The sequence below is a fragment of the Aotus nancymaae genome, unplaced genomic scaffold, assembly GCF_030222135.1.
Source record: "Aotus nancymaae isolate 86718 unplaced genomic scaffold, 86718_ANA_hifiasm-v0.15.2.pri h1tg000031l, whole genome shotgun sequence".
Classification (NCBI taxonomy): Eukaryota; Metazoa; Chordata; class Mammalia; order Primates; family Aotidae; genus Aotus; species Aotus nancymaae.
Genome location: NW_026988444.1, coordinates 1514390 through 1538710, shown reverse-complemented (window position 1 = coordinate 1538710; position 24321 = coordinate 1514390). Strand labels below are relative to the sequence as shown.

General features: G+C 46.8%; 1 protein-coding gene across 1 annotated transcript in view; it reads left to right on the top strand.

The window, feature by feature from the left end:
• Positions 1-24321, top strand: part of ASB18 (ankyrin repeat and SOCS box containing 18) — a 78081-nt gene that overhangs the window by 9768 nt on the left and 43992 nt on the right. The window contains exons 2-3 of the mRNA XM_021676895.2: positions 13287-13409; positions 16655-16922. Of these exons, the coding sequence (XP_021532570.2) occupies positions 13287-13409; positions 16655-16922 (391 nt within the window). The remainder of the gene's footprint in view (positions 1-13286; positions 13410-16654; positions 16923-24321) is intronic.

The following is a 24321-nucleotide window of genomic DNA, read 5'->3' as shown; positions in this document are numbered from 1 at the left end:
ACTAAAATACAAAAACAACAATAATAATAAAATAAGCCGGGCACGGTGGCAGGCGCCTATACTCCCAGCTACTCAGGAGGCTGAGGCAGGAGAATGGCTTGAATTCGGGAGGCAGAGGTTGCAGTGAGCCGAGATCATGCCACTGCACCCCAGCCTCCTGGGGAGACCAGGAAGTCTCCTGGCAGAGTGAGACTCTGTCTCAAAAAAAAAGAGCAGGTTTCATGGGAGGGAAGAGGTGAAATGTGAGCAGAGAGAAGGGTGCAGTACGTTTGATATATGGAGATGAGTCATGTAATTCTTCCTCCCGCAAACCTGCCATGATTCTGTACTGCCTACAGCAAAGGCTGGCACTATGGCCTGTGGGCTGGCTGCCTGTTTTTATGAATAAAGTTTTATGGGAACTCAGTCACCTCCTTCATTTACATATTCTTTATGGTTGCTTTCATGTGAGTGTGGCAGAATTGGACAGTTGCCACAGAGACCATATGATCTGCAAAATGTAAACTATTGACTGTCTGGCACTTTATGGAATAAGTTTGGTGACTCCTGTCCAACAACACACAGTTTAAATTTTATAGCAGGTACCCAGAGGCCCAAAGATGTGCCCTGAGCTCACTCGGCCCTGCCATTTTCTCCTGGCGTCCCTGTACCCCCCCAGAGACTCATTAGTCACACGGCTACTCTGAATGTGGTGGGAGGCAGGAGTCACTCAGAAGGGTTTGGCACCGAAATTGACAGTAAGCATTTAGACATGTTTACAGCAATTTAACACATTAACATAACATCCGTGTGTGTCATTTGCAGACGTGTAATTTACCTGTCGGTTTTTGGTCTTATTTTTGTCAGTAACTAATTTCATAGTATTTTGAAAGAGAATCAGACCAGGTGAAGTGGCTCAGGTCTGTAATCTCAGCACTTTGGAAGGCTGAGGTGGGAGGATTGCTTGAGGCCAGGAGTTAAAAGACCAGCCTGGCAACATAGTGAGACCCCATCTCCCCCAAAAAATTAAATTAACCGGCAAGTGGCTATAGTCCCAGCTGCTCAGGAAGCTGAGGTGGAAGGAATGCTTGAGCCCAGGAATTCAGTGTTACAGTGAGCTATGATTGTGCCACTGCACTGTAGCCTAGGCAACAAAGTGAGATGCTAGCCTTAAAAAATAAAATGTAAAAATAAAAATAAAAACTGAGCCCCTTGAATGAGACTCAATCCACAACAAATTAGAACCAGAAAAGAAAATCCGTGGTCCCTCACCTCGGGTGCTAGAGAAACTCTGGTTCAAGCCAGATCTCCACAGCACCTCAGTCCCCAGCCTCCTCCTGGCCTTCGCACAGCCACCTTCTCTGCTGCTTCCTGTCCTCTCGTGTGCCAGCAACACACCCACCATCCTCCCAGGTGGCTCGCGAGCTCGGGGTCAGCGCTGGATGCTGACCGGAGTTTGCTTGGCAGGAAACTTCCTAGGATCAACACCCAGAAAGCCAGGCTGGCGAGGGTGGTGGGGATCCTTAATGCCACCTAACTGTGCCTTGGCTGACCACAAGGGCAGCTCTGAAACAGATATGACCTGTCACAGTTTTCCCTGCATGAGGCCAAAATGGCAGGACAGCTCTGGCTGCACCTGGATCCATCACTGGATCTGGCCATCTTGGGAAGGGTGTTCTTGGGTGAGGCAGCTCTGCAGCTGCGGTAAACCCTGGAGGAGCTGACAGCTGGGGTCTGGGTGGCTCATCTCTGTGCACCAAAGGCTCTAGGCCCCTCTCTCCTCCCAGCCCTGAATCAAAGGCCTTCTTCATTTCCTACTCAGGTGCCCCTCTGCCTGACCCCTCCATATCATCAAAGGGCTGGCTGCCTTCCTGACTGCACCTGTGTCCCCATGCACCATAGCATGGTGGCTAGTGACTCCAGCCTCTTGCTCAGGCCAGAACATAGGGTACAGCTCCTCGCAGCAATAGATCAAGAGGAGGAAACAGACATCCTGGGGAGGAAATGCACATTCTGCATCCTACAGATCCCTCTCACTTTTCTCAGGCGCCACGTTAGGAGGAAGCTGACCCTATCCCTACCACATCACTCTGATCCCTTATTTGAGGCATCTTCATCTTAATAGCAGTACCTCCATATAGCAGTGATCTGATTCCACTGCTGGTTAATAGGGGCCACGTCTGCCCTCCCACTCAATTCATTCCTTAAAGGCAAGAATTTCGTGTGTGTGTGTGTGTGAGAGAGAGAGAGAGAGACAGAGTCTCGCTCACTCTGTTGCTCAGGCTGGAGTGCAGTGGTGCAATCTTAACTCACTACAACCTCTGCCTCCCAGGTTCAAGCAATTCTCCTGTCTCAGCCTCCAAAGTACCTGGGACTGCAGGCGCACACCACCATGCTTGTCTAATTTTTGTACTTTTATTAAAGACGAGGTTTCACCATGTTGGTCAGGCTGGTCTGGAACTCCTGACCTAAGGTGATCCATCTGCCTTGGCCTCCCAAAGTGCTGAGATTACAGGCGTGAGCCACCGTGCCCGGCCAGATTTCTATTTATTTCTCTAAGCTTCTAATACCTGAAGAATGCTCTGTACATGTAAACTCAGTATAGAACATTTCCAAACAGAACAGAAATGTACTCTCCCACCTGCAAACTAGGAGGGCGCTAGTGTCACTGAACTCTTCAAATACTTGACTTAAAAAATCTTTCACAATAGGCAAAAAGATCTCTTGTCGTTTTTAACTTGCATTTTAAGTTAGTAAAACTGGACATGATGCGTAGGTTTTGGCAGTGACTTACAGTTCTTATCATTTTTTTCCTGTTTTTCTGTTGGAAGTTTAAAGTTCTAATTTTGGATTTTAACTCCATCAGACAAAACTGGCCTCACGTTGCTGTATGCAGTGTCGACCAAATCATCTCCCAGACCACCCTTCTCGACTGCAGGATAGGGAAACTGCTCATTTCTAGAAGGGATATAAAGGGTCACAGGGCAGAACAATCAGACCAAACCAACTTCAAGAGAGAAGTATTTTGCTCCCTGTGTGAGATTCATAAAAAACAATCAGTCTGAACATGCAATTTGTCTCAAGAGGCAGGAGCTGCAATTTTATCATGTAATTAAATCCCCATGCCAGTTGTAAAGAAACTTCTTCGCCTTTATCAGGGAGAGCTTCAATGATATGCTTTCCAGCAACGTCCCCAGAGCCTATAAATGTCCTTCCAGGGCTATTTACTCGTGGTCGTGCAAGCTGAGGATTGGGCCGCTGCGTTTTGCACTCATCCACAGCGGATACACAGCGTTCAAGGGCACCTTTGTTTCTGAGCTTCCAAAAAAGCCCTCCTGGGCTGCCAATGAAAGCGGCACTTGACCTTTGGATAAGATCACATTAATAATGGGAAGTGACTGTTGTCTGCATTATCCACACTGGGCTTGGTAGCAATGACGGGAAAATAAGTTAGCGAGGTGGTTTCCTCCCTTATTGTGTTCCTCCACATGATGGAAATGAGATTTCTTAATAATGTGAAATCAGCACAGACAATTTAAGTCATTATTAATAGATGCACTTGATCTGAGGAAGTCAAATGTTGTAATGTTTTGTTAAATGAGGTGTGCTGTGCTAACATTGTTATTCAGAGAGGAGGTGGAGCTACTTTGATATTAATGTCTGTGTGACTAACTGGTGGAGGGATGTGTCCTGGAACTGTTAAAAGCAGAACTTTATACACCTGCCCAGCTTCTTATTTTTATAACATTTTTTTAAAAATTCTGCAGGGAGTGGGGTGAAGGAAAAGTGGCTTTAGACATTAAAACAGGAAGAATAAAGACCAGAAAAAGGTGTGAAAGTAACTCCACTGGAAGGCCTGAAGCTGTTGCACAAGTTGGTAGGGATATTCTTATCCCAGAGTCCAGTCAGACTTAGTTCATGGACATTTACAGAAACCCTTCACCTGGGAAGTACGAAATTGACCAGGTCAACAGGGTGCACTGGCATATTTAAGAACGAGTGCAGGAAATCTCACAGTGGCCACGAGGGTGGACTTCCTGCCCCTGTCTGTCCACGTGGACACTTGACCCCAGAAGGAAGCCAGACATTTGCCAATGACCCAGGAAAGGGTCTGAACATTTGCCCTTCCCCAAGAACAAGAGAAAATGTCAGGGGCGTCCTGCAGCCTCAAAAACTCTACCTCTTGGCTTGAAGACATGGAAAGTTGTGGCTGTGGAGAACACAGCTCGCCAGCCCCAGGTTTCAGCCTCAGCTGGATTAATCCTTGGATGCTTCTGGAAAAAGGAAAATCACTAGTCAACTCAATGGCAGGAAGCAAAGATCCCAATATCACGTGAAAATAATAATCACCATTCAAATACTACCATTTGGATATCCCATTATAATTTCAAGGTGGATTTTACTTTCATCATTTCATTTGATCCAGAGTCAAAAACTCCCTCTCATTAGCTACTGACATTATAGGACTCAGTTATAAAGAACTCGTGTTTCTGTCTCCTGCAGACAAAACATTATGTTTATTATTTAAGTCTCCAAAATATTCTGTGCAAAATTATATTTAAATCCAGTTGACTACCTGGCTAGTGTTAGAGAAATTCAGTCTATTTATTCAGCCACCCAGACACAAGCCAGGCTCCTCTCCTGTTTGGATTCTTTTTTTTTCTTTTTTTTGGGGGGGTGGGGGGAGACAGAGTCTTCCTCTGTCGCCCAGGCTGGAGTGCAATGGCATGATCTCAGCTCACTATAATCTCCGTGTCCTGGGTTCAAGTGATTCTCCTGCCTCAGCCTCCGGAGTATCTGGGATTACAGGCTCCCACCACCACGCCTGGCTGATTTTTTGTATTTTTAGTAGAGATGGGGTTTCGCTACGTTGGCCAGACTGGTCTCGAACTCCTGACCTCGTGATCCGCCCACCTCAGCCTCCCAAAGTACTGGGATTACAGCTTTGAGCCACTGCACCCAGCCCCCTGCTTAGATTCTTGCCTTCCTTTTCCTAAATTTACTTCATGCTCTGCAACAAAAGACCACAGCAATTACCTTTGTTCAGCACTCTGCCATGGTCCACCCACACAGATGAGCTTCCTCCGTCAAATAAGTACCATTTGAAAAACTAAAAACATTAAATGTACTGGTTTGGAGAAAAGTATATTCATCAGAATCCCTGTCTTTCAACAAGGGCACTGTATTTGTTCAGAAGCATTTCCTTGACCAGCACCCTGGAGTAGAAGTCGAAACCTCACGGGCCCTGGTAATGCACAGAACGACACTGAAGGAAAAAGTGGGAGGATGTCCATGGTTGTGCCAGAGAGAAAGGAAGCAGAAGTGGAAATGAAAAGTGGAATAAGGCTGTGCAAGCTGTGACTGGCCCCTTCACATCCTCAGTGTGATTGCCAGATACACTAAGTGATGCTATTAATGGGCTAGCCTGAAAACCAACCAACCAAGAAAAATCAAAGGAGCCCATCGTGGCTGCCTTGTGGGAGGAGAGCGGAAGGTACACAATGCAAGCAAACACAGAGGTCAAGGGCAACACCAGGAAGCAAAGCACAGGTGTTCTCAGGAGTTCTCGGAGGGACTCTCCGTTCCACAAAGCCAAGAGTCCCAATGAGAAAGGGAACTTAAATCGACATCTATCTGACACAAGTTACTCTTACTGTACAGACATGCTCTGAATATTTTCAAATAATTTGCTGCATTTATGCCACCTAAATTTGAGTATAAATATTAATGCATCAAAACAACCAACAACCTCTGAACTTAAAAACAAGAGAAAGAAATTTCTAGAGCCCCAAACAGGGAACCCATAGCAGTGAGTAGCTGTTTAAGCCACAGATTCCTATGCGCCTGGGGTTTGAATGCCTTTGCGTGCCTTGTGGCACTGATTGAATCAACCTGTTGCTCTGACCTGTTGAGATCTCTTGGAATCTTGTCTGTGTGATGCCCCATGCCATCAGGTAGCTATCCTTCCATATATTCGTTCAAATCACTGATATGTATCATAAAGAATGAGGTAAGTCCAGGGATAAAAGCCATTCCACACTGCATGGCAAGGATCACACATTCCATGCGCCTTTCACAGCAACGGTTCTCAACCCTGGCTGCCTGTTAGAAGCACCTGGGGACTCTTTAACAGTCCCAATGCCCAGGCTGCACCTCCGGCCCATTATGCCTGAAACTTTCAGGTGGGCTCCAGGCAGCGTGTTTTTCAAAGTTCCCCAGGTGATTCATTTCTGCAGCCAAGGTTTGAACCACTGCTGTCGAGGCACCATGTGTATTATTTCTCCAGTTTGCATTATGTAGCCAGAGTTTCCTAAAGAACGACTCACACTGTTTCCATCTTCTCCAAGAGGCTTTCATGAAACTTTCATTACAAGTTGTTGCCTACACCTTCTCTGCATATTTATGATAACCATGTAACAAAAGAAAATTCTGGTTCACCTCGATGTGCTCCTAGTGACTCACGGAGCTCCAGAGGACTCCACTGCATTTTCTAAATACTCTCAAACCATCTTGTTCACAATCCATGTAGGGATCTTGTCCAGATCTAATGTCAAGATTGTGAGTCTGAGGAATCCAAAGTCTCTTTCCATCTGAAAACTAAACCCCTAGTCTTCTGGTCCTTCTTTTCTTTTACCACAGTTCCTCAAAGATTTTGACAATTGTTCAGGAACTTCATACACAAATTGAAAGAAGCTGAATTTGTATATGTACTAAAGTTGGCAGAGAAGATAAAACCTGAGTTGTATCTTGAGGCTATGTATTGGCTTTGACTAAGCGGGGAAGGGTGAGGACCAAAAAAATAATGAGATTAAAATGACTTGACCCAAGCAAGCTATAGATAATATGAAGGCAGCAGGTAACAAAGAGCCCAGCCAAGAGCACTGGGTCAGAACACAGTTATTCACACAACTACAGGACATCGTTCAGCTGCTGGAAAAGAAGACTAAAGAACCCCTGTCTGCTGGCGTCCTCCACTCCTTGCTTTCTCCTGTTTGATCCTGGCTGGAAGAAGCATTGTTAGGTTTTTTTGCCTCTGAACCCTCAAATCTTAAGTCTCACCCTAAAACGTAGTAAAGATTACATAAATGCTTACTGAATGAGTGAATAAATGAACGAATGGGTTAGTTTTCAGGTTGGTTTGTTTGTTTTAATGCAGTCATTATCATGGGGCTCTTGTTCTTTAAAAAATTAAGACAGCTCTCTGCCATGCTTATGAAGTAATCTGCATGTCTTACTTATGAACTAATGCTATCTACCAGGAGCTATTTTTAAAGCTCTGTCTCACACACACACAAAAAAAAGTCTGTTCCTTGACTACTATGCCTTACCTACTGAAATCAAGCTTGGATATTTAGGGCGCTGTTGACAAATAACACTGGAAAGCTAAATTTAGCGTCTAATGCAGTGTGGAATGACTTTTATCCCTGGACTTACCTCCAGTGTCCCACCCCTTTTAAAAATAACCAATGACAAGCTATATCAGGCATCAGAAAATTTGCTAGTTTAAAGTGAAACACCAGTCCAAGTTGGATCAGATTATAGCTGTGCCTGAGTAAGAAATTTATCTGATCACAAACAATCAACCTGAGAAAAAATAAAATGGCAACATGGCTATGCTTAGAGAAATGAAGACCCAAAGAGCTTCATACTGCTGCGGAAATGCATAGTGCAGCTACAGGACACACACATGAAGGAGGAAAGGACTTGACACCGAAGCCCGCCATGTTGTTCTGGTGGACGTTTGAGAAGGGAAGTGGTCTGCACCGTGAAACTGTTGGTCATTCATGCAAGCAAATGCATTTTATCTCTGATGAAGGCTCTAAGTTCCCTACAAACAGGGTCTATTTCTTCTTTCCTGATGCATTTCCCACTGCGCCAGCGGACTCCTAGGCAACAGCGGACCCTTTGGGAAAAAAAAAATCTCTGCTGTTCCCATTGATGCTGCTTTTGCTACTGTTGATACGGATGAGGAAGATGAACTTTAAAAACATATGAAGTGAGGTTTTCAAGAGTTCTCAGGGGGCATATGGTAGCCAAGGTCTTTTGTTTTTGTTTTTGAGACGGAGTCTTGCTCTGTCACCCAAGCTGAAGTGCAGTGGTGTAATCTTGGCTCACTGCAACCTCCACCTCCCAGGTTCAAGCAGCAATTCTCCTGCCTTAGCCTCCCTAAAAGCTGGGATTACAGGCGTGTGCGAACACACCAGGTTAATTTTTGTATTTTTAGTAGAAACAGGGTTTTACCATGTTGCCAGGCTGGTCTTGAACTCCTGACCTCAAGTGATCTGTCTGCCTAGACCTCCCAAAGTGCTGGGATCATAGACGTGAGCTACTGCGCTGGCCCAGGTCTTCTTACAAAACCTATAGGGATCTCTACTAGTGGGGTGAGGTGGGCTGTGCAGTGAGGCCCACAGATCTGAGGTAGGTCCTCACCCTGAGCACCTGAGACCTGCCCTAGGCCAGCTGAGAACCCACGTTACTACAGTGTTCTTCCCTAAGGGCAAAGGCAACAGATGGCCAAGAATGAGAGCAAGAACCACTGAAGAATTTTTAATGTTGAGCACATTTCAAAGAGTCCAGTCCATTCTTTCTCTTCACCATTTGAATTGAAGACCTTGTGTGTGGAACACTGCGGGGCATGGAGAGCTTCCCACTGAGGAAGAAGCAGCTCCCACCATCCCTCAAGAAGCTCATGGTGAAGTGGGACACAGACAAGGACCCAGTGCCACCGTCAGAGTACAAGGACAGACACCAGGACTGGTCTTGGAGGTCAGGGGAGGCTAAGCTGTGTTGGAGGATGAATGAGGCTGGCCAGGCAAGGAGGGGAAAAGAAGGACCATAGGCAGAAGGAACAGCCTGCACAGACCTGGAGAGATGAAGGCACAGTCGGGGGACTGCAGATCCCCGCGCTCAGGTGTGGCATGCTCCGGGGACAACAGTGAGGGCAACATAGGAAGCCCTTGGGCATTGGCTATGCCAGGATTGAGAAGCCTTGAGAAAGGTAACTGAGTCTGTGAGTCCCAGTTTCCTCATCTGCAAATGACCTCAAGGGTATCCACCTGCAGGGAGACACCTGATGCAGAGTCATTAGCAGTGGATGTCCAGGGAGCAGCAGCCCCCCAGTGCAGCTGTCCCTGACCCCCAAGAGCTAAGCCTGGTGGGCCCTTCTGCAGCCTCAGAACTGAGCCTCTACCCAGAGGTCAGACAAACATGGTAAAAGATAAACCCACGGCCCCTGCGGCAACCAACTTGGGTCATGGCCAAGTCTCCGCAGACACCCAGCCGAGGCTAAGTCTCACCCGTGTGAACCCCTCAGCTTTCACAGCACAGCCCCTGTCCCTTATCCCCCTGCATCGTAGATGGCCAGACGTGGCCTCGTCCCTCCCCACCCAGCACCCCTGCTGCCCTCCTCTGTAGAAGAAGACAGGTGGGTTTTATCATGGGGTGAACCTCCAGGCCTTGGGTCAGCCCGTGCACATAAACTCATGCCTGTAACTAAGGTCAGATCAAGGGTTCTACAACAAGGGTCAGAACACATCGATATCAAACTATAAATGTGTGTGATTTCTACTCCACCCTTTGCTGCAATCTCTTCTAAGGAAAATCAAAGCTCTCCCTTTGCTGGGCACCCCTTCATTGTAGAAGATCTGGGTGAAAGGGGCAACCCAAAGGCCGGGCTGCTCTTCCAAATAAAGAGCCCACACAGAAAGCCTGCTCTGGCTGGACACTCAGAGGTCGGGGGGCACTTAGCGAGTGTTAGGGGGAGTCACAGGGCAGCCTTTGTGTGCAGAGAAGACTGAGAGAGAAGAAATAGGATAAGAGGAGGCTTAAGAAGTTTGACCGTGACCAGGGATGCACAGCCCGACGAGCTCTATTCCTTGATTTCACATCTTTTGCCCTGTTGTTTCTCTGCCATTGCTTCCTGGTTGCAATACCACGTGGGGACGGGATCCCATCGGTCCCCAGGTCTAACACTGGCTGTGAGCAAATGGGGGCTTGTGCTATTCCTACCTCCCTAGGCGAGGGTCTGCTTAGCCCTCCTGGGCACTGCTCCACTGGCCTTCTCTCTGCTCATCCAGGCAAAGCTCTCCTGAGCCTTTCACCTCCCTCCAGCCTCTGCTCACATGGTTTGTGTTGTGCACAGGCCAAAGGATTCTGTAGCCCACTGTCATTGGCCCATTCCAACTTCCTAGTGGGGAAAAACAGAAAGAAAGAGAGAGAGAGAGAGAGAAAGAGAGAGAGAGGAAGAAAGGAAGGAAGGAAGGAAAGAGAGGGAGGTAGGGAGGGAGGAAGGGAAGAAGGAGGGAGGACGAGACAGTCTGGGCATGGTGGCTCACACCTGTAATCCCAGCATTTTGGGAGGCAGAAGTGGATGGTTCACCTGAGGTCAGGAGTTTGAGACCATCCTAGCCAACATGGTGAAACCCTGCCTCTACTAAAAATACAAAAATTAGCTAGATATGGTGGCAAATACCTGTAATCCCAGCTACTCAGGAAGCTGAGGCAAGAGAACCATTTGAACCCTGGAGGCAGAGGTTGCAGTGAGCATAGATCACACCACTACACTCCAGCCTGAATGTCAGAACCTGAGCATTTGCAGTGTCCAATGGGGCCTCCCTCACACATCCTCGGAGTGGCCACAGCCCTTGAAACACACATCTGCTCATCATTGGTCATGGCAACAGAGAACATGGATGGGATAAAAAGCAAAAAGACACTCTTCAAACCAAGAAAGAGAAGCCTCACTTATTTTAGGTAGTACTTTTTTTTTTTGGAGACAGGGTCTCACTCCACTGCCCAGCCTGGAGTACAGTGGCACAATCCCAAGCTCTACTGATCCTCCCACCTTAGCCCCTCAAGTAACTGGGACCACAGGTGCACATCACTATGCCCAACTAATTTTTTTTTTTTTTTTTAGAGATGGGGAAGTCTTGCTATCTGCCTGGTCTCAAACTCCTGGACTCAATCAATCCTCCTACCTCAACCTCCCAAAGTGCTGGGATTGGCCAGACAAGGTGGCTCATGCCTGTAAGCCCAGCACTTTGGGAGACTGAGGTGGGCAGATCACTTGAGAGCAAGAGTTTGAGACTAGCCTGGCCAACATGGTGAAACCCCATCTCTACTAAAAATACCAAAAAAAAAAAACACATCAGCAGGGCGTGGTGGTGCATGCCTGTAATCCCAGCTACACGGGAGGCTGAGGCAGGAGAATCACTTGAACCCAGAAGGCAAAGGTTGCAGTGAGTGGGGATGGCACCACTGCACTCCAACCTGGGTGACAAAGCAAGATTCTGTCTCAAAAAGAAGAAAAAAAAATGCTGGGATTATAGGTGTGAGCCACCATGCCCAGCCAGTAATCACTTATTAGCAAGAATTGGCTGTGGTTAACTCTTAACTTCCAGAGCAGAGGCCGACTTTTCCTGTGAAGGGCTGGATAATAAACATTTCTGACTTAGTGGGGCATGCAGTCACTGTCACCACAACTGAACTCTGTCATTATAAATTCAAAAGCATATGCAAATGTATGAGCATGGCGGGGCTCCCAGTAAATTTATTTATGGACAGTGAAATTTGAATTCATGTACTTTCACATATCATGAAATAGTCTTCTTTTGATTTTTCCCAACTATTTATAAATATAGAAACCAGCCGGGTGTGGTGGCTCACACCTGTAATCCCAGCACTTTGGGAGGCCAAGGCAGGCGCATCATGAGGTCAGGAGTTGGAGACCAGCCTGGCCAACATGGTGAAACCCCGTCTCTACTAAAAACACAAAATTTAGGCCGGGCGCGGTGGCTCAAGCCTGTAATCCCAGCACTTTGGGAGGCCGAGGCGGGTGGATCATGAGGTCAAGAGATCGAGACCATCCTGGTCAACATGGTGAAACCCCGTCTCTACTAACACAAAAAATTAGCTGGGCATGGTGGCGCGTGCCTGTAATCCCAGCTACTCAGGAGGCTGAGGCAGGAGAATTGTCTGAACCCAGGAGGCGGAGGTTGCGGTGAGCCGAGACTGCGCCATTGCACTCCGGCCTGGGAAACGAGCGAAACTCCGTCTCAAAAAAAAAAAAAAAAAAAAAAAAACACAAAATTTAGCTGGGTGTGATGACATGTGCCTGTAATTCCAGCTACCCGGAAGGCTGGGGCAGGAGAATCGCTTAAAATGGGAAGACAGAGGTTGCGGTGAGCCAAGATTGTGCCACTGTACTCCAGCCTGGGCAAAAGAATGAAACTCTGTCTCAAAAAAAAAAAAAGTAGAAACCATTTGTAGCACCCAAACCATACAAGAGCTGGGAGTGGAGAGTGCCAGGTAGTGACGGCAGACAGACCCCTGCAGCCCTATCAACCCGAGAGTAGGTCCTGCTACCTGCCACCGCCTTCGCTTGGAGAAACTAAATCCTGGGCGGCCTAGAGCCCTCTCTGGAAAGTGGCTCCTGACAGCGCTGGCCCGGTTCTGAGTAGGTCCTGCCTGATGCAACTGGAAGCCACCTGAGTGGCGTGGTGGACAGAGAACAGACTCTTGAGACAGATGCTCATGGGTTCCAATCACAGCGCAGTCACTAACTTGCTGAGCGGCGGTGACCACGCTATTTCCTTAATGTGGTTGTTATTGGGAGTAAATATGGTAATACTTAAAAAGCACCTGGTGTACACTGGGTGCTTCATAAATACTTGTTTCTCTCCTCTGAGTTTAAGACTTTTAGTTCCAGATTCTAAATATGGTACTTTTTTTAAACCTGAGAGGATATTACTTATTTGCTAAGTAGCTGGTCACTAAAGTCATATTTATAAGTGAGTCACTTACTCCACACAAACAGGTGAATGCAATGCTATTTAAGACTGGGGAATCATCTGCCCAACAGCAGGACAAAGGGTCCATCACAGTTAAACGTGTGCTGGGAGTCTGCCCTCAGTGCATGGAGAGCTGCTTTGGAGCTATCCAGATGCGTCTGTCTCCGGACACATCTATATCATCACAAAGCGGGTGGCTGAGCGCTGCGGCATCCCGGTGGTCACATGCCCCTGGTCATATCAAGTAACCTTTATCACATCAGAGCCCACAGGAGTTATAAATACACCACCATTGAGCCCCAACTGGATGACAATTGAGTAATGACAATAGAAATAGCTCACACTCCATAAGACCATCTTTCCCGTTCCTGAAGAACTGTTCTGAAATCAACGGCATTGCAATGGAGAGACAGCCAGGGCCAGTGAGAGGAAAACTTCAAATCTTTCAAAAGATGGAGAAGGAGCCTCAAGCTACAGCAGGGTCCCCAGTGCTGGAGTACCACACTGCCCTGGTCGCAGGGGACCTGGACCATCTTCAGCCTCTCATGGACCAGTTCTTCCGGGATGCCAATGTGGTGTTTGAGATCAATAAGGATGAGATGGAATGGCAGGTGAAATCTCCAGCCACGTTTGGACTGTCAGGTATCCTTGTTCTTTAAAGCTCATTTATTTTTAAGGGGCTACTAATACTCTTCTGGAACATAAGGCTCCTGTGTGTAGACTGGGCACAGTGGCCCTGGGTTTAACATTCACGAGAAAAGGACGTCAGATGAAATTTGCTCTGCAGTGGTTTTGAAGTGTAGGTTTTAGGTGATGGCATATAAGAGATCCAGTTGGAAAGGCAAAGCAGCAATTGGTGGGAACGGCTGTCTGATGATGCTGGGTGTGCCTCTTTTCTTTACAAAGGAGCATCAGTTTGGGTGCAGAGCTGTCTGTACTGCATCTGGCAGCCAGGGAGGTGGGTGCTGGAAAAGGAAAGTCTCTCCTTCGATTGCACTTGGAGCAGCCTCTGGCACACAGCTTTGTGTGAGCTCCTTCTATGAATTTGCAAATGCCACAGCTACAGCAGGGTGACCAGGGCACAGCCGGCATCAGTAGGGGCAGAACCCCAGGGCTCTCTGTACATCCTCCTCCTGAAATCTGGGGAAGCCCAAGAATGGGGAAGGAAAGGGGAAGAAACCAGAGGTCCTGACTTCGTACATGTGTGCAGGTGCCCTTGCTGCCTGAACACGGTCACTGTGCGCTGGGCAGGCAAGCAGACCTCCCAAGTGGAGAGAGGTCCCCTCCTTCCCCTGCCCACTCAGGATGTGCAGACACTTGCTGACCACCAGGCTGCATCTGGGGCTTTCTCGGCCGGCGCTCTGCTTTGGGCACCCCAACCACCACAGGCTCAGATGGAGCACGTTTACCAAGAAGGTTCATATGTTGAAATCTACAGCAGTTCTGCCAGACCATGGGGTTTGAGAATCTGAGGTCAGTGGCTGGCGGCCAGTGTCCCATGTTCCTGACTCTTGAGCTCTGGCAGGCAAAGAATGCAGAATGTCGGCTTCCAACACAGTTCTGTTTATACCTCACATGGGGAGAAGGGAATAAACTCAAAACACTGTCAGAGGGCCGAGCAGCTCCTGCCAACCAGGGAGGCGGTGGGGGCTGCAGGAAAGGGAAACGGCAGTTCCAGCTGGGGCTGCACGTCCCAGCTGAGCCCTTCTGGGTCTCCTCTCCCTTGCCTGTCCCAGACCAAAAATGCCAACTGCAACCCTGGACATACACATACGCCAATGTCACAGTTTCAGATAGCCGTGTTCACCCATTATTTGCACATTGTCTATATCCAAAATCAGGCTTCTCTTTCCCTCCTGAATCTTCCCACCCCTGAGTTCTGCTGCTGTTCTGTGGCACACCTGGACGACAGGACGCTGGAGCACACCCACAGTGAAGGGATGTGGCTGGTACTGAGGAAATCGAGGCCCCAACACTAAGTAGCAGCCCGGGGCCTCCATGCAGGCTGGAAAGAGGGGGAGGGAGCGCTCAGGCTGCCTGATTCCAGGCTCCTTCCGCACAGCCGCCTGACTGCCCTGCAGCAGGTCCAGCGCAGAAACAAACAGACCCTGTTTGAAAACAGCGGCCCCATGTGCTCTACCCACGCTAATGAAGAGACTTCCCGGTGGCCAATTCCAGCTCCCCTGGTGGGGAAGGGATCTGTCTGAGTACACGGAGCCAATCCCCAGCGGTCAGCGGTCAGCACCTCGGTGCCCCTCTGTGGTGGAATGCTGGTCCATCCAGCCCACAGCCATGGAGAGCACTGCTGGCTTGGGGGAGCTGATGCTTACGGGGACGCACAACACGCAGAGAAGCCTTAATCCATGTCCCTCCTGGTGTCAGAACTGAAACCAGAGGGTGGGAGTTACAGAAAGCTGATTGCAGGCTTCCTGATCACATCTCCAAGGACCTGGAGACAGCGCTGGTCCATGCTAGCCTGAGCTAGGTGCCCACCTACGGCTTCTTCCCATCAGTCTCTGGGAAGACTTAGGAATCCAGGGTGGGTTTACTGAGCTGCTAGGGGAGGGTGGGGCTGGGTTGGGGACTTTCATTCCCCAAAGAAGGCAGTAAGTAGCCTTCATCTCTCAGAAAAATGAGTTGAATCAAAAAACCAAGAGCTGGCGCCTGCAGGAATGTAGGTTATTATTATCATGTGGCTAACAATGTAGATAGACTACATCCATCACCCCCTCCAGATCGGACCTGGGCTTCACTGGGAAGGGCAGCCCAGACCCATGAGGTTCCCTGTCCGCGGGGCCTCTGGCCACCACCATTCCACGCCAGTCCCACAGGCCCCCCTTCCCCCACTGAGTGCACAACAAGCTCCAGGCTGGGCCTCGGGGACTCAGAGCGGCTGGAACTCTGCACCACATGCAGGTAGGTAATTAATGAATGGGCTTTCAAGGCTGCTCAGCATGGGTCCCGGGAAGGAGGTGGCCTGTGAAAAGGGTCTCCTCTGCGGCTCATTACAGCCATGGTATCGATTCTTCCATCATTATCAGAGGCCTTCCTGCCATGTGAAATCCTGTCCCTTGATGTGTATTCACCAGGGACTATGTCCCCCATTTCCACTAGTGCTCCTGGCCGCTAACAACCTTCTACGGGCTTTTTGAAAGTGCCAAAGTTTTCAGAGAAGTAAAAATATATAGCACCTGCTCCATTCATCACTCAAGAAAGAGCAACCCTACACACACACACACACACACACACACACACACCCCCCTAAAAAGCGCAAAGAAACAAACCAGGATTGTGCTGAATGTGGACCGCCACATCAAAGGGTGCTTCTAAAAACGCAGCCACTGGCAAGACAGCTAAACTTTCTCTGAGTCCTTGTCTTGAACAACCTTGGTGATGCGTGGGTCGGTCTATTTTGTCTGTTGTCTCTTCTTAATGATAAAGGGATAAGTTTGGGGCTCAGCGAAGGGAGGACTTTCCTCTTTCAAGCTGCCCCTAACTCAGGGCCTGGAACATGTGAATTCCTCACTTAAATTCGCCTACCGTGCACCCTGCTTGGACAGCTGTTAACTGACCCCATTTCCCAGTCACCCCGTATTTGGCAAAACCCTCCTGCTGCTTAGTTCCTGGCGCCCCATCTCTCTGGCTCAGTTCTAGCCTTTTCAGTCTCTCCTTTTTATTTCTTCCTCCGTCTCCGCCTGTCTCTTCCCAGTGTCTCTCTGCTCTCTGCCTCTATGTGTGTCTCTGATTCTATCCTCTTCGCCCTACACGCCCACCTGGTACCTACCTGGAAGAGACGGCTTCTCCCTCCGTCTGCCTTAATGAACACGGCCCACCATCACCCCCTCGATCCTCCCCCGGGTCCTGACATCCCCGCTCCCTCCCCGCAGGCCTCTGGACCCTGGAGTACAAGCGCGAGCTCACCACGCCCCTGTGCATCGCCGCGGCCCACGGCCACGCAGCCTGCGTGCGACACCTGCTCGGCCGCGGCGCGGACCCCGACGCCAGCCCCGGCGGCCGCGGCGCCCTGCACGAAGCCTGCCTCGGGGGCCACACGGCCTGCGCCCGCCTGCTGCTGCAGCACCGCGCCGACCCCGACCTGCTCAGCGCCGAGGGCCTGGCGCCTCTGCACCTCTGCCGCTCCGCCGCCTCACTCGGGTAAGGACCGGGGGTCAGGCCCGCGGCCCCGCCCCGCCCCAAGACCAGAGCCCCCCACCCAGACCCCCGACCCGGTCTCCGTCCCAGCCCCTGCACCCTGGCCCGCCCATGGCCGCCCGTCCCCAGGCCCGGGTCCACCCCGTCCCTACCCTGGCCCTGGCCTCGGGACCCAGATCCAAGGCCCCTGACCCGGGACGCCAGACCCGGCACTCCCGGCCTTCGCCCCACGCCCCGGCCCGGACGGGTTTAATTAGCGCTTGATTGCGAGCGCGCGCGGGAGGCGCCACGCCGAGGTAATGAGCGCGGTGATCACGGCCGCAGCCGCCGGAGCCGGGGATGCTAAAAGGCCACTGGCGGGGTTGGAGGCTGAAAAATTAGGGTTTTTAATGATAATTTTATGCAGAATAATTGTCACAGTGTGACATAAATGGTTAGCTCCTCGGGCGGGGCTTCCAGGCCCGCACGGAAGCGGGGCTGTGCCGGCCTCTAGGGAGGCCCAGCGGCCGCGCAGCCGGTTCGCGCCCGGGCGCGGGGTCCGGGGGTCCCGCAGCCCCCGTCCCTGGAGAGCGCCCTCCCAGCAGGTGCCCCGGGTCCCGGAGAGGCAGCGGGGCCACGAGTCTTGACACAGGACTCGTGTTGGTGTTTCTCGGCTTGCATGGTGTCATCTTGACATTTCTGTTAGTCAAAATGCTCCGGCCCCTGGCCTTGGAGTTGTCATTGCGTGGCCTTCTATCTCTGGGGAAGATTAAGTCACCCACGTTTAGTGCTGGGAACCCGCGCGACTCTCAGAAACCGCATCGCCTTTGCTACTTTTCCAGCAACTGTCCAAGCTGCCTGTATGTCCCGCCCAGCAGGGGCAGCAACGCAGGCAGGCGGGGCTGCCGGGCGCTCAGCGGGGGCCCCACCTAAGAAAGATCAGCTGAGCTCAGATGGGGACCTCAGAGGGCCACGTGGACCCGCACCAGTCTTGAGAATGAGGAAGCAAACAGGTCCTAGCAATGTTCTCTAAAAGCAGCTTTACTGAGGTGTGACTGGCATTCAGCAAGCTGCACGTGTTTGAGGCGTACAATTTGATAAACTGCACAGACTTATACACTCATGCAAAATCCCACCGTCCATGGACGAAGGATACTTGTCATCCCCCCGGGGCCTCACTGTGCCCACTGTTCTCCCTCCCGTGGCCCCTTCCTCCTCCTCCATCCCTAGCATCTGCTTTCTGTCACTGCTTAGTCTGCGTTTTCTAGAATTTTGTATAAATGGAATGGGCTGTTTTTTATCTGGCTTCTCTCGCTCAGCATACTATTTTGAGATTCATCTGTGTTGCTGTGTGTATCATAGTTCATTCCTTTTTATTCCTGGGTAGCGTTTTATGGTATGGATGAACCACAGTGTGTTCATCCACTCATATGTTGGGAGACATTTGATTTTTTCCAGTTTGGGTCTTTTACAAACAAAGTTACCATGAACATTTGTGTGCCAGCCTTTGAACAGCCATATGCTTTTATGTCTTTTGAATAAATACCTAGGATTGGAATGGCAAGGTCATATGATATGATTAAGAACCTAACCGTTAGGCTGGGTGCAGTGCTCACACCGGTAATTCCAGCACTTTGGGAGGCCAAGACAGGCAGATTACTTGAGTCCAGGAGTTCAAGACCAGCCTGAGCAACACAGCAAAACTCCATCTCTACAAAAAATACAAAAGTTAGCCAGACATGGTGGCATGCAGCCCAGCTACTTAGGGGGCTGAGGTGGAAGAATCGCTTGAGCCCGGGAGTAAGCCATGTTCACGCCACCGCACTCCAGTCTGGGTGTTAGAGTTGACACCCTGTCTCAAAAAAATAATAACTATTTAAGAAATGGCTCAACTAGTTTAGAAAGCTGTACCATTTCACATCCCCACCAGCGAAGTCTGTGTATTCCAGTTGCTCCACCAATACATGGTATGGTCAGGCCTTAATTATACACATTATAATAGGTGTGTAGACATATCTCGTTATAGTTTTGATTTTCATTTCCCTGGTAACTAGTGATGTTGAGCATTGCTTCATGAACTTACTTGCCATCCACATACAGTCATTTGTCACTTAACAACGGGGATACATTCTCAGAAATGTGTCATTTCATCATTGTGTAAACACAGGGTGTACTTACATGAACCAGGATGGCATAGCCTACTGCCCACCTAGGCTATATGGTTTAGCCTCTTGATCCCAGGCTACAAACCTGGACAGTATGCTACTGTACTGAATACTGTGGGGAATTGTAACACAATGGGAAGTATTTGTGTATCTAAACATGGAAAAGGTACAGTATAATCTTATGGGACCACTATTGTGTATATGGTCTGCTGTTGACCAAAACCATCATTATAAGGTACATGACTATGTCTTCTTTGGTAAAGTGTCTGTTCAAATCTTTTGCCCATTTTTAAAATTGGGTTGTTTGTTTCCTTATTTAATTTTGAGGTTTCTTGGGATATTCTAGTTACGAGTCTCTTATGAGATAAGTGATTTATAAGTATTACCTGCCAGTCTCTGGCTTAGATTTTATTCTCTTAACAATATCTTTTGAAAAACAGAAGTTCTTAATTTTTATGGAGTCCAGTTTATCCATTTTTTTGTCTTTTAAGGATTATGTTGGGTTATGGTATCTAAAAAAATCTTTGCCTAACCCAAGGTCATACAGATTTTCTCTTACATTTTCTTCTAGAAATTTCATAACTCTACATTTTACATTTAAGTCTGTGATCCATTTTGAGTTCATTTCTGAATTTGATGTGAAGCGTGGATTAAAATTTTTTTTTTTTTGCATGTGGATATCTGACAGTTCCAGCACTGTTAGTCAAAAATCATAAGTATTTATGTATCTAAACCCTTCCTTTTTCCACCAAATCATCTTTGACTTTTGTCAAAAATTAATGGACAAATGCATGAGTTTATTTCTGGAATCTCTTGTCAAGCATGTGCAAAACAGGGCAAGGTCTGACTGATTCACCTGGTGAAGATGTGAGGAGCCACCTTATTACATAAAGAGTGAAAGGAAGGCTGGGCACGGTGGCCCATGCCTGTAATCCCAGCACTTTGGGAGGCCAAGGTAGGTGGATCACAAGGTCAATAGATCGAGACCATCCTGGCCAACATGGTGAAACCCCGTCTACTAAAAATACAAAAATTAGACTAGGGAGGCTGAGACAGGAGAATCACTAGAACCAGGGAGGCAAGGGCTGCAGTGAGCCGAGATAGGGCCACTGCACTTCAGCCTGGCAACACAGGGAGACTCTGTCTCAAAAAAAAAAAAAGAGTGAAAGGAAGAGTAGCCAGTGTTGTTGTCTCCTCATGGTCTTTGTCCCACACACCAAGAAGGATAACACCAAGGCAAAAGGGGCTGGATGAGGTCAACGCAAGTTGAAGGATACCCCATTGCTGAGCAGCCATGCCTAGATCTGAGATGAGAGGTTCGTCGTCTGTATCTCTATTCTGAAGGGGCTGAAGCAGGAAGCTCCCTGCCTCCTCAGAATCCAGAAGGCATTGAGAAACTGTCTCATGGCAGCCTCCTAGGGGACATAGCCAGGCGAGGGGGCAAGGGCCTTATAGCAACTCCTTACAAGCTTCCAATCCAGGAGCAGTCAGGTGTTCTGCCAAGATGTAGATTCAGTAGTGGTTCCAGTTTTGCTTTGTGGCCTATGTGGATATGTGCAAGGTCACCAGGGTGTGACAGCAAAGCCATCCCCCTTCATCTCTATTCTGTTTCATTGCTCTATTTGCCTATTTTAACACCAATACCATACTGTCTTAAATATTGTAACTTCATGATAAATTTTGAAGTCAGATAGTGTAAGTTTTCAAGCATTGTTCCTCTTTCTCGAAGTCGGTTTTGGCTATTCGAGCTCCTTTGCATTTCCAGATGAATTTTAGATTCAGTTCGTCCATTTCTACAACATAGCCTGCTGTGTTTTGAGTGGGGTTACCATGAATCTATAAATCAATTTGGAGAAAAATAAAAATAAAAATTTTGAGGCTTCCAAATCATGCACACAATATATTCCTCCATTTATTTATTTTTTTCCTTAATTTTTCTCAGCTGTGTTTTATAGTTTTAAGGTACAGGGATTGCATGTATTTTGTAAGATTTATCCCTAATTATTTCATTTTTTGATACTGCTGTCAATTGTATATTTAAATTTCCATTTCTGATTATGTGTAGCTACTTTATAAAATTTATAATAATTTATTTTTGTATATTAGCCTTGTATCCTATAACCCTTCTAAACTCACTAAGCGTTATAGTAGAATTCCATAGGATTTCTTGGGAGCAATCATGCCATTTACAAATAAATACAATTTTACTTCTTCTGCAATCTAGATGCCTTTTATTACTTCTTCTTGTTTTATTGCACTGGTTAGAACCTCCAGTGCAGTGTTGAATAAAAGTGATGAGAGCAGACAATTTTTCTTGTTCCTGATCCTAAGTATTAATTTACCACTAAGTACAATATTAGCTGTAAAATTTTACAGATTCCTTTTTTCAGAGATAGAGAGCTTCTTCTGTTTCTAGTTTACTGACAGTTTGTATTATGAATGAATTAATACTGAATTTTCTCAAGTGCTTTTTCTACATATATGGAGATGATCATATGGTGTAAATTTTGTCTGTTAATATAATGATTTATATTGATTAATTTTCAAATATTAAACCAACTGGGATAAGCCACACTTAGTCATGAGGAGTTATCCTTTTTTATATATTGTTGGGTTTGATTTGCTGGAAAAAAATATTTAATATCTTCATCTATGTTCTTAAAAAATATTGGTCTGCAGTTTTATTTTCTTGTAATATCTTTGTCTGGTTTTACTATCAGAGTGATGCTAGCCTCAAAAATAATTTGAGAAGTATTTCCTCCTCTTCTATTTTCTGGAAGACCTTGTGTAAAATTATTATTTCTTCCTGAAATCTTTGGTAGAATTCATCAGTAAAGCTATCTGGATATGGAGTTTTTTTGTGATAAGGTTTTTAACTATGAATTTAATCTCTTTGCTAGCTATAGGGCTACTCAGATTCTTTCTTTTTGTTTGTTTTTTTGAGTGAGCTTTAATAGTTTGTATTTTCTAAGAGATTGACCTCTTTCAGCTAAATTGTTAAACTTATTACCATAAAGTTGTTCCTTATTATCTTTTAAGAGCTGTAGATTCCACAGTGATATCACCTCTCTCATTCATGATACTAGAATTCATCTTTTTTTCCCCAATCAGTCTCGCTTTTGGTTTCATTGTTTTTCTCTATTGTCTATTTCATTGATTTCCACTATACTCTCTATTATTCTTTCTTTGCTCGCATTGCGTTTCATTGGCTCTTCTTTTCTCATTTCTTAAGGTGGAAGTTAATGTCATTGATTCGGGAACTTTCACGTTTTTTAATATAGGCTTTTAGTGCTAGATATGTCTCACTACATACTATTTTAGCTGAATCCCACAAATTTTAATATGTGTGTTTTTACTTTCAGTCAGTTTTAAATACTTTCTAATTGTTTGGGATCATGGGTTATATAGAAGTATGTTATTTAGTTTTCAAGTATGTGGGGATTTTCCAGGTATCTATTACTGATTTCTAATTTAATTCCATTGTGACAATAGAATTTACTTTGTATGATTTTATTCGTTTTTAAATTTACTGAGACTTGTTTTATGATCCAAGACATGCTATACCTTGGTAAGTGTTTCATGCGTACTAGATGCAGTAGTTCAATGGGGCATTCTATAAATGTCAATTAAATCAAGTTGCCTAACGGTGTTGTTTAAGACTTCTATTTCCTTGCTGATTTTCACTGGACTTGTTTTACAATTCATTGAAAGAAGAGTGTTGAACTCTAAGTATAATTGTGGATTTGTCTGTTTCTCTTTGCAGTTCTATCAGTTTTTATTTTAAGAAATTTGAAGTTCTATTATTACATACATAAATGCTTAGCATTATTCTGTCCTTTTGAAAAGCCGACCTTTTTGTCATTATGAAATTATTTATCTTTAGTAATACTCTTTGGTTTAGGCCAGGTGCAGTGGCTCACACCTGTAATCCCAGCACTCTGGGAGGCCAAGACTGGAGGATTGCTTGAGGTCAGGAGTTTGAGACCAGCCTGAGCAACATAGCAAGAACCCTTAGCCAGGGTTGATGCTGCACACGTGTAGTCCCAGCTACTCGAGAGGCTGATGCGGGAGGATTACTTGAGCCCGGGAGTCCAAAGCCACAGTGAGCCATTATCGCACCACTGCACTCTATCCTGAGTGACAGATTGATACTCTGTCTCAAAAATATAAATATGTATATATTTTTTTCATTTGGTTTAAAATCTACTTTCTCTGATATTAAACTAGTTAGTCTGATATCAACACAGCTTTTTTTTTATTAGTGTTAGCTTGGAATACCTTTTTCTACCTGAATCTATTGCTTTGTAACAAATTAGCATACATTTAGAGACTTAAAACAATACATGTATTATCTCACAGTTTCTATGGGTCGAGAGTTCGGGCATGTCTTAGCTGGGTCTTCTGCTCCCAGGTCTCTCACAAGACTCCAATGTAGATAACAACAAGGCCTAGAGTCTCATCTGAAGTGTCAACTGGGAAAGAATCTGCTGCCAAGTTTATATGGTTATTGGTGGAATTCAGTTCATCAAGGACTATTTGACTGAGAATCTGAGTTCATTGCCAACTGTTGGTTGAAGGCCATCCTCAGTTCCTTGTTGCCGAAGACTGTAATTTATAAATAATAAAAATTTATTTCTCACAGTTCTGGAGGCTGGGAAGTCCAAGATCAAGGTGCCAGCAGATTCATTGTCTGGTCAGGACCTGTTCTCTGCTTCCAAGATGTCATTGTATTGCTGCATTGTCACAAGGCAGGGGGCAGAAAAAATGAAAGAGGTAAATTTAATCCCTCAAGCCCTTTTATAATGGCACTAATCCCATCTATGAGGGCCTAATAACTTCCTAATGACCCCACCTCTTAATACTATTACATTGGGAATTAAGTTTCAACATGAATTTTGGAGAGACACAAACATTGCAACCATAGCACCTGTCATGTGGCTCTCTAACATGAAACTTGCTCCATCAAAGCGTGCAAGCTGAGAAGACAAGCTTAGAGATAATCTGCTTCCACGACAGAAGTTCTAATCTTCTGTAATGTACTCACAGAAACGACCTCCTGTCACCTTTGCCATAGTCTATTGGTTAGTGGCAAATCAAAGGTTCTGCCCACACTCAAGAAGAAGAGAGAAGGGCGTGGATACCAGAAGGTAAAGTTCAGTGGGAACCACACTAGGCACTGCCTACCACACCATCCTTTCATTTTTAACTCATCTGTGTCTTTATTTTTTAGGTGGGTTTCTTGTTAGGCAAATTATAAT